Source organism: Calonectris borealis, chromosome 8, assembly GCF_964195595.1.
Source record: "Calonectris borealis chromosome 8, bCalBor7.hap1.2, whole genome shotgun sequence".
Taxonomy (NCBI): Eukaryota; Metazoa; Chordata; class Aves; order Procellariiformes; family Procellariidae; genus Calonectris; species Calonectris borealis.
In genome coordinates this window covers 24792961-24806558 of record NC_134319.1, presented here as the reverse complement: position 1 = coordinate 24806558, position 13598 = coordinate 24792961, and the positions used below count along the sequence as shown (strand labels likewise).

General features: G+C 34.4%; 1 protein-coding gene across 5 annotated transcripts in view; it reads left to right on the top strand.

Moving 5' to 3' along the window:
• CAMSAP2 (calmodulin regulated spectrin associated protein family member 2) overlaps window positions 1-13598 on the top strand; it is a 95531-nt gene that overhangs the window by 44862 nt on the left and 37071 nt on the right. For 3 of the 5 annotated variants that reach the window (XM_075156519.1, XM_075156518.1, XM_075156521.1), the window contains 3 exons: window positions 2250-2411; window positions 3087-3170; window positions 9805-9837. In XM_075156519.1, coding sequence (XP_075012620.1) covers window positions 2250-2411; window positions 3087-3170; window positions 9805-9837 — 279 coding nt within the window. The remainder of the gene's footprint in view (window positions 1-2249; window positions 2412-3086; window positions 3171-9804; window positions 9838-13598) is intronic. The other 2 variants (XM_075156520.1, XM_075156522.1) reach the window with 1 other exon arrangement.

Sequence of the window (13598 nt, the reverse complement as noted above, 5' to 3'; positions counted from 1 at the left end):
CCTTCGTTGTCAGACCTCAACTGGAAGGCTGTGTCCACCCCGCAGGCAGGGGATGAAAACAATCCTCTTATGCAGCAGGCAGTCCAGGCGGTTCTGGATCTGCACAGATGACTCTTAGCACACGTCTAGCGGTAGCACTCCATATGAGGCCACTCTTATGTCTGGCTGGAAAACGCGTTTTGTGCACTACCTCCTCTTAAAAAGCAAATCCAGCATTTTCATGCTATTTTAATATCTCCATTTAATTTTGTGGAGAGGTTCTGGAAATGGTACAAGGTTTTAACAGAGGTGCCATTCAGGCTAGGCAACGAAAATATAGCAAGGAAAGACCATTAGAGTAATGACCCCTGGATGTCAGAGACGATCCAAGTCTTCCCTTCTTCCTTCCTGTTTTGCACTTGCTAAACTACCCTTCTGCAATCTGAGCTGGAAACTCCTGTAGAACTGCGTGGATTTGTGTGGCTGATCCAGGCTCTGCAATCCCTCACAAGGTTTTGGGACTTTACTAGTAGTTAATGTGATACTCTATCTGAACTCCTTCTCTGCACTGCATTGCTGGGCCAACAAAGGAATGACTCCTGTATCTATGTATAGAATTGCTGTATTTCAGACTGGAGTGCAGGTTCCTCAGGAGACTGGTCATGGGCAATACTCTCTGTCTTTTCGTTCTTAAATACTTTGGGTGGCAAGAATTCAGCTCCCCAGCTCTTCCCTTCATTCGTACTTAAGAGCTTGTATCAGTAGTTGTCCACTAAAGGTCTGTGAATAAATTCATGAGGCAGGTGAATATGGTGAAAAGAGTTTATTCTGATTAAGTCAATCAATGGTGGCAGGAGTGAAGAGGCGCTGACTCCTAGCCTAGCTGCACCACTTGTGCTGGGAGCATGGATAGAGTGTGTGGCGGACAGCGGGCTCTCAGGACACATCCAGGGTCCAAAGAGAATAAGCTCATCCCAGGAAGGTTGGCTGTCAGGAACAGTTTTGTGAATGTCTTTAGTAGATTAAGTATAGTTTGCCTTTTTTTGTCAAACAAAGCAACTTAACTGCATAAAAAAAAATGGGTATGTGCTGCTGCCTGCTTCTGAGGCCAGCATCATCACTTTCACCAGTGATACAAATGCTAAGGGCAGCACGAAGTCTGGATCTGTTCATCTTTTTCCTGCTGGGAATTCTGGAATAAATGATATGCCTGTACTACCTTAACTATAATGATTAGATAACATATTGCTGTGTGACTCATGTTGTTCATGGCTGTTGCCATGGCTGTTATAGCTACCTAGCGAGATGTTTATATGAATATTTTTTATAGAATTCAAGTGTTAACAACTGTTTGGGATCTTTGTTTGCATTGTGAGCTGTGTTTAAAGGCAATGTTTTAAAAAATACTGTCTTTGGAAATTGTTCTGCTTCATAGGAAATGTTGCTTAATACTTAGAAAGCTGTTGCTGTTCTTCTTATCATGAAGCAGAAACAAATCTGTTTAGCTGTAGGCACTGTCTCTACAAACTGCCATCATTTTCTTATTCAGTCGCAAGAATCTAATGTAAATCCTGGTTGTCATCCTCTTTTTTTTTTGTTGTTGTTGTTTGGGGGGGTTTTGTTTGTTTGTTTGTTTTTATTATTACAAACTGTGAAATAGCCATTGTCTTTCAATACATAACAACACCAGGAGAAACATACCTCTTCTTTTAACAGAAGCTATATTTTATTTATCAGTCTGTGCTTATTTTAAACCTAGTTGTTCATATATAGCTGCATCTGCATAAAATAATTAGTTTACTAGAAGAAAAATAAATATTTTCTATTATGTTGGGGTTTTACTTAAGATTAGTATAATTGTGTCTTCTTCCTAGATGACTTTAAAAATAGATACACTTCCACTTATTAATGCAGCATTTTCATGATGATGAAGGTTGTTTTCCAGGCAGTCTCAGCTTTTATTTCCAGTACCAATAACATTGATTAGGCAGGGTTTTTTGTTTTTGCTAGGGTGACAAATTTAAAATATTTCTTTAGATGTTAAAAGTAGTGTAATATTTGAATCACTAAAATTGCGTATTCTTTCCATTTCCAGTTCTTTATTTTTTGTGTTAATTTTGTTACAGAAGTTATTTTAATTTGCAATAAGCATTTTTTTAAAATAATGTCCCTGTGCTTTGTATCATGTTCTCAAAACATTTAGAAACGATACATAAGAAAGTGATCTTTTAATTTGCAGACTAATTAGGTATTGCTGCTTCTCTTTGTAGAGTGCTCACTTGGCCATGATCGATACTCTTATGATGGCATACACTGTAGAGATGGTCAGCGTTGAGAAAGTGATTGCATGCACTCAGCAGTATTCATCGTTCTTCCAAGCTACAGATCTACCTTATGACATTGAGGATGCTGTCATGTACTGGATAAACAAGGTATGAGTACTGGAAAAGCAAGCTGTGATTTTCTTTGTAGTCTACATGATTCGATTAGAAATGAGTGGGTAGGGTATGTATATATGTAGGTATATCAAGACTGTGTCTGATACAGTTCCTTCATCTGCTGTGTATGGATAACAAAAAGCAAAGTTTGCAGAAATAAGTTACACATGTTATGTGAACCAAATAAATGAGAAGTCTAAATAAAATGCTATAGTATACATTACATATGACATGTTAGCAGTCACTGTCATGTTGAGATGCCATGACGGCTGCTCAAGGGTCTCTTTTTGGCTCTTTAAGAGTTGTTGTCTTATTGTGTAATTTATCATGATTTAAAACCAAGCTATTCTATTTGTATTTGAACACATCTTGCTTGAAGTGATCTACCTTCACTGCATAATCAAATCAAGTAACAAGGATATGTTATTAATCAAATGTGATTGAGTATAAGGGGCAGGTTAGTTTGTACAATGTAAAGCTAACAACTAGTCACCCCAGACTGCATCTGAAACTGACATTTGCTGATTATGCTTCAGGGCTATAGTCTAAAATATTTGTGTAATCTTTTCAGTTAACTTGGTGGTAGTGATTTATAGACCTGTTGAAAAGTTATAATTTCTATGTCTTGTTTCTTAGAACAGACCACTGAATACACTATTTTGTCTCTAGGTAAATGAACATCTGAAAGACATAATGGAACAGGAACAGAAACTAAAAGAGCATCACAGTGCAGAATCTGCAGGAGGTCAAAAGGTAGGTGTAGGAGTTAAAATATTTTAAACAAGAATAAGCATTTATCTATAAACAAAAAGTACTTGCATATAGTATGTGTAGGTAAATATACATTTGCAAACATTGACCTTTTAACGGCTTGTTAAAGAAAGCAAACTTTTAGTATTCATTTTGTTATTAGTTTTATCTTTTCCATGAAAATATACGTTTAAATGTAACACTAATAGAATTGCACTTTTTATTCCCAGTTGTCCTTTTTGACAAATAAATCTTTGATAGCAGGGAAACATCTGTTATGTTAGTCCTAAGGAATTTATGAAGATTAATGAATACTTTCAAATGAATTAAAACTGTAGACAGATCTGATATGAAAAAGACCACCACATTTTTATTCATGATTTTTAATGTTTTTTCCTTGTGAATTGCATGCATCTCAAAAGAGAAATCTGTATGTGGCATCATGGGGAAGCATTGCTCTGGCTATGATCCAAAATACTGGTTGATTACAGGGTTTATTAGATACAAAATAAAAACAGATTATGTTTGATTCCCTTTCCTAATAGGATTTTTTTCCTTTTGTTTGTGGAGTTCGGTTAATTAAGTATCATTATACCCATGAAAATATGGAAGGATAGCATACAGTTCCAGAGTATGTAAAATTGCTTGCTTCAGAATGAGATAATTTATCCTATTGTGATATAATTATTATTGAGGAATTGGTAATCAGTTTGAACACCCTGTGGTATTATCCCTGCACTTGAATGCAGAACGGATTTCCTAGCTACTGCAAGGCTGTAATCCTAGTTCCCTTCCTGATCTGTTTTCATGTAAGCAGCTATCTCCTTTTCAATGCTACTATGAAGGAGTTGCGAGTTACCTGGCTAGATTAGGAGTTCAGCTTCAAAAAGCATGAATGCAATGAATGTCCTTGCACTTGTGGTTTCTTTTTAAATATAAGGAATGATGAAGGCTAATTAGTAAGTATGTGACTCAGCAAAAGAAGATGGTATTTTTTACAATAGTAGTGTGACCCTGAGGTATATATCCTGATATGGCAATTTTAATCTGTGTTCAATAGTGATAACAGCATAGAAATCTGGAGAAAAAGATGTCCCTGACAAGTTCATTTCTCAAATTTAGATAAAACAAAGTAAACGGGGGGTGGGGAGATAACCTATGATCCTCTGTCCTCTAGTGATTTTTCTTTTTCCTGAAAATAATAGTAGGAAGTTTTGTGTGTTTTTTAGGTCACTTTGAAAGATGAGAATAATTTTTAAAATCTAAAGTGCATGACAGTTTTAATGTGGTAAACAAAGGTATATCAGAGAGAACATTATTATCAGAGCAATGCCATAAAATTATCTGTATTTGTAAAAATTCAGTAATGTTTATTTTTACTTATATTCTAGTTTGCATTTTATATTAGGAATAGCAACATAGAATTTTTAGTTTATAATTTATCTTTAACGTCAGCATTCTTGAATAACTGTTGAAATAGTTGTATAGTCTGTAACTGACCCCATAAATGCACCCAGTGGAATAAAACATTTACATAAATATGGTATATGCATTTGTGGTGTTTTTCATATGAATTGTGAAGCAATAACACTATCAGAGCCCTGTTCTGTTGGCCAATGTACAAATGCATTTGCAAAATAGCAAAATGATGCTACAGTTGCCATATCACAGAAAAATTTGTAATTAAGGCCTTTTCGTCTATACACTGAATTTTAGATACTGTTATCCCAGGTACATGTTATTTGCCTCAGTGTGGGATTCAGCTGCATAAATTACATTGTCAAGTAAGGAATTCCATGCTAGGGAATTGTATTAGCATAGCTTTTTTAGCTAAAGTCTTATTATGGCCAAAACCTCATGCTCCAGCTGACCCCTAGATGTCTCTTCTGACAGTAAATTTATTGTAGATCATGGTTTAAAAAAAAAAAGGCTATTAGAAAGTTACCCATCCTTCACATTTAAGTACATGAGAAAAGTGAAGATAAAATTTGTAAAAAATATTAGTAATGAGTCAAAATATCAGTGAATACAGTGATAAAATGGAATCTGCTTCCAGAAAATAAGTCTAGAATATGAAATATTCAGTCAACTCTATTTTGAAGTATTTAAGGAATTTGAATGACTGAACTTTTTATTTTGCATGCAGGAAGACAGCAACATATTTTCAACTCATTCAGATTATTTAATTCCAGATTTTCTTTGAGAAACACTGGTCTATTCAATGATGGCTAATTTACTACTCTGAAATCTCAGCCATTCTTTTTGTCACGTGCCTCACAGTATTTCCCAAATTTCCACTTACTTTTGCTAAAGCTAATGGTGATTGCACACACGCAAGCATCTGAGATCTAGAAACATATTAAACACCATAACTAAAACCTGTATTTCTTAACTGCGGATCATACTGAATACTAACTTTCTGAAGAAAACTATAATGCAGATCCATTGGATGGATCAATTGCATCAAATCAAGTTGGTCAGAGTTTCTAACAGAAGTTTCTGTTAAATTATGGTGTGGCTCCTGTCAAGCATCTCCTAGTATTTCTTCCCAGATATCCAGCTGTTTTACCCTGATTATCTGTCTCCATATTGCATCAGTCCATGAATTCCTCTTTTTATAGCACAGAATCAGTGACATGTCCTGTTACTTTATGGCATTGACCCTACCTCGTATATCTCAGCAAAGCTGTGAAATAACTGCAGCTGAATTCCTATACCAGGTTTGGGTATTGCTGAAATATGTATACAATTTCTTATCTGAATACTAATTAGTGTGATAGTGTGATTTTCTTCTTTTTTTTTTTTTTTTCCATTTCATGCTATGCCTGGATTTAGTTAATTAGTATCAGTAGATCTCCCTAAATTAAAAAAAGGTGGGGGGGGTTTGAATTCTGCCTTTGTATTAACTAAAGAAATATTATTACACGGTTTTCCATTTTTATGGAAAAATTAAATTATACTTCTATATATTTATTAAGTATAGCATTTTCTATGCTTATATTACAGTTGTAGCTTAATTCAATTGTTTTATTTTCTTTGTTTGATTTTTTTTTAACTCCTAACTGCTGCTTCTATTTGTATTTTAAAACTTAGCATGAAGGGGAACTGGAATGTTTCATTGTGCCTGTTTTCTGTCTTCCACCATCCTTTTCAGATTGGGGCTTTGTTTTGTAATTTAGGTTCTCCATGTTACCAACACAGTTAGTAGTTCAAGAGGTGATGATTCCACTCTAAAATTTAAGAAACTTTGCAATCTCCCTTCTGTTCTAGCCAAACATCTTTGGATATTTAAGTTTCAGATTTTCTAAGGTGTAGGCAGGTTTTGAACATGAACTAAATTTAAATTAAGAATGCCTCTTCTGCTGATTTAAAGAGATAGCCAAACAAACATAGGGAGAATAGATCATTCTAGTCACTAGAGAAAGCTTTTCTTTAGTTTTAACTTCTGGCCAAGAAGCGCGAAGTTATGTACCTAAAAGGTGAAACAAAGTCAATGAGTAGACTTTTTAATTATTTTATAATTTCCTACTGTGATAAATTCATAAATTTATCAGTTGTGAAAAATAATTTCAGCATAATCTTCAAGGTTGCTAAGTTAATGCCTTACTATCTTGTTACAAATCTGCAGTGAACCTTTTTGCAATAAATAGTAAATCTCTACATTTTTTAAAATCGTAACCATCATATACACAGATTAAAAAAATGATACAACTGATAAGATATACCTGTTTTCTATTTCTGGATAGATAAAAACAGTATTAACAGATTATGAGATTGCTTTTGTTTTCCTTCACTTTCTTCTGCTGCTAGCTTCCTGTAGAAGATGAGAGAGGAAGGAGTATGTATGATATTTAGTTCCAGGTAGTCCTCTGTGGATCTTGATCAGCCGGTGATTTGTGGTAACTTCGTCTTTTTCTGGTAGAGTCTCTGCATCTTCTTTCAGAATTAGGATTTCAAGTTTTGTAGTGAATAGCTTTGGTTTTCAGGCTTCCATTGAATAATATGTAGTGAATGTATGGTTGCACTGGTTAAACTACTGATTTTCAATATAGTCGAAGCTTTCTCAAAAACCTGTTATTTTTCTGTCTGCTGTTGTGATTTAGACTGAATTAGTCTTAAGAGATTTAAGCCAAATCAACGCAAATCCTATGAGGGAAGCAAATGTAAGAGTATTCATACAAAGACCTGGATTCTTTAAATTTTTTTAAAGTTTTTTTAAAAATAGTTTAAACAGTGCAACTTTTTGCGTGAGGTTAAACACTAATGCCATAGTTCCACTTTCAATTTAACGTGTCATAAATCCACACTGCTAGCAAAAGCTAACCTGTCAAGAAGAAAAGTTTGCAGCAAGATCAGCTTCTTGATCCAATTAATGCAATTAATGCACAGCTGCATGAATACAAATGATGGTGCAAGGAAGACAGCAGAAACAAGTATTTAATGAAGGGCATGACTACCATTTTTTGATATCACAGGGTGCATTTATACCTAGTTAAATTTATCATAGTCATGTTTAAAACTTTTTGTTAGGGGGGATTAAACAATCTTCTTGTAAAACTGTAAGCCCTCAACCTGAGGGACTGTGTTGACGCTTTTTGTTTTCTTTTGTGGTTGTTTTTGGTTTTTTGGTTTGGTTTGGTTTTTTTTTTTTTAAACATTGGAAGAAGTCAGTCAGGATTCTCTGCTCAGTTTGTTTTATAGTGACTGATTTTTAATGAGTTCCAGGGAAAAAAGGTTTCTTCCTGTTGATATAAAGTGCCAATTCAACAGCCATTGAATTCCCATTACGTTGGCCAAGAGATTTCAGATTTTCTTTATCTCTTTTCTTTAAGTGCCTTTACAAAGTGTATATTTATAAATATCTTATGGTATGTTTGAATTTAAACTTGATTATCTTCATTCTTTCAGCCTCTTGAAGCATATTCATAGTCGTCTCAACCATAGTTTCAGCCAAGTGGACAAATAAAAATATATATTGGATTGCTAGTTTTGAGTTCAGTTTGTACTGTTATAGAGAGTTAGGCTTTGGAATTGAAACAAATGTGTGCTTTTTTCCAAAGAGTAGTTCTTCAGCCTATCATTAAGTAGATGTTGATGGACCTTTTGAGTCCAAGTCTGAAATGCACTTCACCTTGATAATCAAAGAATGTTCCTCTCAGTGTTAAGTAGAATGATAGGCAGCCCAGATCTGATGTCAGTCTGTTTACCTGAAACCTTGCTTGATAATATGATTTAGAATTCCTGATTGCAGTTGAAAAGTAAGATAATTTGTTTTCAAATTCACTTACTTTTCCATACATTGACTATATTTCAGTGAGGTGAAAAGGAACTGAACCCTATTGAAAGTGCTTTAGTTAGGTGTGACTGAAATGTCTAAAGCCACACATGAACAAGCATCTCGTAGTTCATTTCTTCTAAGTGGCTTTGGGATTCTCTGCTGTAACAGTCCAGTTAAATGGAGGAGAAGAATGTTGAGAATAGTTATGTTGCTAATGCACACCCTTTCCTGTACAATAGCTTTTTTACGTAAAAGCTTTGTTTCATTACTACAGTTATTTTAAGGGTAATTATTTACATAAAATAGTAAGCTTCCATAGCAGTTTTTTCCATAGTAGTTTTAAAACTACTTTTTCACTGTTTCCAGAAAATATTTCTCTTCATTTAAAAAACAAACAAACAAAAAAACCCCACACCTTTCCTGCACTTTGGTGATTGGTTTGAATTTTTTTTTTTATTTCTACAATGAAATCAACAGAGTGGTGAAATTTTCTGTGTGTATTTATAATACTGCTACACGATGTTTTTTTCTTAGTAGTAGAAGCATTATGCCAGACTAGTGTATAGAGTTACAGAAAAATTCACTGACTTCAGTGTGCTTAGGGTTAAGCTTTTAGGTCACATTTTATATTTGTAAAACTTTTTCTTTATGATTACATATGAGTTTAGAATTGTATCTATCAGTTCTGATCATTTCTCTGCCAGTAGCCAAAACTCCATTTACATTTCAGATCATTGCACATCATGCAGCTGATGCTAATGTGATTTGTTATTGCAAAAATATAACTGCCTGCACCTCTTGTTGGTCTGAAAATTGTCGTATGATTGTTTAAAAATATTGTTAAATGTTATAAACATAACTGGCTTGAAGTAACTAATGCAAACTTCACTGCAATTGGTTGTACTGTACTATAGTGTGTTTATACCTTTTTTCCATTGCTTTAGCTTCCCTGCTTCCCCATATGTGCTGCTGGAGTTCATTTTGATACTTGTGATGTCAAGACTTCAAGTCTCAAATGAATTTTTCAGTCAGATTGCATATGTAGGGTACAATTAGATGTGTGAAAGCATTAAATAAAACTGCATTGATCTGACAATCTTATCTGTTCATGTGGGAAAATTACAATGTTGATTAGAAAGACTGCAGACATATTTCTCCGGTGTTATTTCTGCTAATTAGCTCAATACGCAGAGGTTACAGTGCACTAATGCTTACCATTAAATTACAATTCACTATTATACAAAACTGAGAATGTTAAAGAAAATTGCTTTGTAAAAGTAATTTATGAAATCTGATAAATTGTTCCTTTTTTTCTTTGCTTTTTGCTTTTATTCTTTTTTCCTACTGCTTCCTCTGAAGTCTCCTACCAAATGGTTTTGGAAACTGGTTCCTGTAAGTTTGCCCAACTGCTTCACTTTGATCAAATAGCTTATTTTGGGAATGGCTTTGTCCATGTCATGCTGGTCTAATCATTCATTTCATTTATGTCTACAAGATAATTTTATAAGAACTTGCTCTGCAAAGGTGTGTGCGTAATACAGAAGCTTATTTTGCAAGGTAATCTGTGCAAAATAAATGTAAGATATGATGCTGCATAAGGAATTACTTTTCAAGCAGTCAAGTTCTCTGTGGGTTTGTGCTGCCTGTTATTAGCTAATGTCAAATAATCAGGTTTTTTGCAAACTACTTTTTCATAAGCTTTCAGTAAACATGCTATTTGATATTCACTCTCTTTCAAAAAGAGACTTGCAGAAATGGTTTTTGATTGTTGATGCTACATGGAATCTGAAATGTTCTGATTTATTTCAACAATATGCAATCATTACACCGTTTGTCTAGAATTCCCTAATTTTTCAGCTGATCTAAGATTGCTGTTAATCTCTCCCCACACAAGGTAATCCAAAGCAGTCTACTTTCAGTGAGACTATAATTTCACTGAGTTAATAAAAAGTAACTGTTCAGGTCTGCAATAATAAAGAAGTTTGTTTTCTCATGCTGTGTCACCTTGGCATTACTATTACTTTCCTCTATCGTGTAGTAATTCACCCCTGAAATGCATTTAGATTGTTTATTCTACAACAGGTTTGGCTGGGAACAAAATAGTCTGCTATTTTGGTATATGCAGAATTGCATACTTCTGGTCTGAATTCCAAAGAACTAATTCTGATCTATCTTTGATCTAAGGATTACCAAATTACTAGCAGTCCCTCAGATATTTGTTGTCATAACTAGTAAAAGATTGTTCATACATTGCAAAGAGAATAAAAATAACAAGGCAGTTGCATGTAGGTAACAACAGAAATTACTTGGTGTCTGGAAAACCAGTTTAAAAGTACTGTCTTCAGCAGACTAATCAGTATTCAAATTCATAACAGTTTATGCAATACAGGCAATTTCTCTATAATGCTGTCTATTAGAGTTGTGACACAAACAAATACTCTGCTCTTCACAGTATAGTCCTTTTATTTTATTTTGGAATTAAGATAGCGTAATGAAATGGAGGGAATAATGCAAAAAAAATGGACTGTTGGTAACCAGAAATTTAAGCACATTTTATTTTTTTGTCTTATTTCTACAAAATAAGGTGGCTGCTTCAAAGCTGTTTCAGAAGATGTTTTTGTTCTATTTTTGCCTCAGGTGTTAGTTTACTAATGATTCTCTTCCATTGCATAAAAATTATATTCAAATATAAAATATTCAATCTGTTGAAAAGCTAACTCCAATTTGCCTGCCATTTGTCAGTAAACAATTTTAAGTAGTGGTATCTATGTTACTTTGAGTTTGTTAGTTTAGCAGAGGCACAGTTGAAACCCAAGTGCTACTGATACTATAGTAGGAAGGCAGTGGCTCAAGCTGCTCTAACAGTTCAACCAGTCTTCTGATCTTTTCCCTTTACGTAAGCAATTTTTTCATAGTGGGATAGATATTTCTGAGCATACAGGCAGCTGAAAACTTACTCTGAGAAGTAAATTTATGACATGTTATCTACTATATGGTAAATGCATAAGAGCATTCATCGTTAATGATTAACTCAGAATACCCATGAGCACTTATGACAGAGTAGCTGGTGTGCTTTTGGTTCATCTTTAGCTGACCTTGTTTATATGCAAGTGTCTCGACTATACCTAGACTTGTTTAAGTGGAATAAGCTCAAAGATGCTAAATCAGGCTGGTTTAGGATCTCGGAAACAAGATGCCTGTATTAGCATTTATGTTTAAATTAGCACTAGAGCTTTATAATAAATGTAGAGGTTCATCTTTTGCATTATTGCATCCATATTTAGTAGCAAACATTGCAACTGATGAGAAGAGTTTCTTCAAATGGAAGTTTATTAAAAATGCAGTGCAATTACCAGTGTCTTTTATTTTTCAGTGTAATTTCTTTTATCTTTTCAAGCAAATTGAAACACGATGCCTGTTATACCCTAATGAACCTAGCATATCAGATTATATAAGTTTATTTTTCCTGAAGTAACGTGCCTGGCATACTCTCTACAGTGAATTAAGTCCCCTTTCTAGGTCCACTTTAATGATATGACACAGTTTCCAGCATCTGCAGGCAATGTTCATAAGGCCAGTGAAGGCGTCGTTAAAGTGACAGTAGACTTTTTCACAGGATTTACTGTGCAAGACCACTGTATTATCAATTTCAGGTATTTTTGAATACTCCATTAAGAAGATGCTATTTAAAAGAATATATAAATTATACAGGGCTTGTTGGACCATGGTGTTAGAGTCCATTTGTATCCTGTATCTTTTATCATTATTTCATAATTAAATTGTAATATTTTGTAGACTTAATTTCAGTCATTTTGAGGAGGAAGTACATGGACATATTAACATGGTGTTTGACACTTACAGGATTTTCATCATAGCGGGTCATTGGATTGCCATAGAGTGAAAAAGAGCAAACTTGCACTGCAAGCATAATTGGCCTCTTTCATTAGAAATAGTAGGGAGTATTACTAACATGGGGAAAAGAATATTAATAACGCATGAAACACGAACATGATTTTGTTTGGCGTTAGTGAATATTTCCCATAGCGTGCAAAAACAGCATTTTCATTTTTATACAGCATACTTCACACACAAATACCAGTGCATTTCAAGTATGAAATAAAGACTAACTCTCAGGGGTTTTTTAAATACTAATTGGTTGAAGTATAAGTTCTCTGGGCCAAATACAAGCCCTTTATTTTTCTAGAACTGATGTGTCTGCTGTTACCAGATTAGACTTGTACTTCTTGGGCCAGTTAGAGGACACTGACATTCACTAAAGATAATCCCATGTGATCCTTGACAGAAATCCAGTGACAGTAAGTATAGCCTTCAGGGTTAGTCTGTGGTTCCACAGACTTTTTTGCCGGCAAAGCTAACTTAACCAATTCCCACCCCACCCATGAAACCTCCAGCCCTACCCACTCATTCACTGCAGAAACAAAGGAGGAGAGAGATGTTGTAGCTGGATCAATGGTCTTACCAGGCAACCTCATCAGCAATTGCTCCAGCACAGCCAAAAGGTGGAGAGTAGGAGATAGGAACTGTCAGCTTCAGCTTTGTTGGGAAGAGTAACATCCACAAAGACTTACCAGAGTCCCTACAGGGAGACTTCCAGTTTAGTGTGTATAGATGAATGAAAATAGCGTAAAATTAACTCTTGGCATCATAAATAGTTCTGTGGTATAAATAGAAATGTAATCCTTCAGTGCTGTTTTAAAAATAAGTCTTCGTAAATAATACTAACAAATTAAAATCTGTATCACTTTCTTCCACCTCCATTTGTTTTCTCAGGAAGAAGTGAAAAGAAAATAAGAATGACAAATACCATTTTTTTAAGTAAGCCCCCCTGTCTCCCCACAAAAAAAAAGAAAAAGAAATCCATGAAAAATATATTCACTGCAGATAAATGCTATCTTGGTATTCTGAACTAATGATCTCTTTATACACTGAGTTGTTTTTTGAAATGTTTCCTTTTATAACTGGGTAACTGAGTTGTCATAACACTTGACCATTAATGCTTCTCTATGTTTAGGACTGCTTATAGTGACACACGCTAGTAATAAAAATGGAGCTGATGAAATGTAGATTTCCTTCTTTCTGAATTTGTCATTAAGTCAGTTATGAATGAGATTTTGGGCAAGATTCATAGGTGT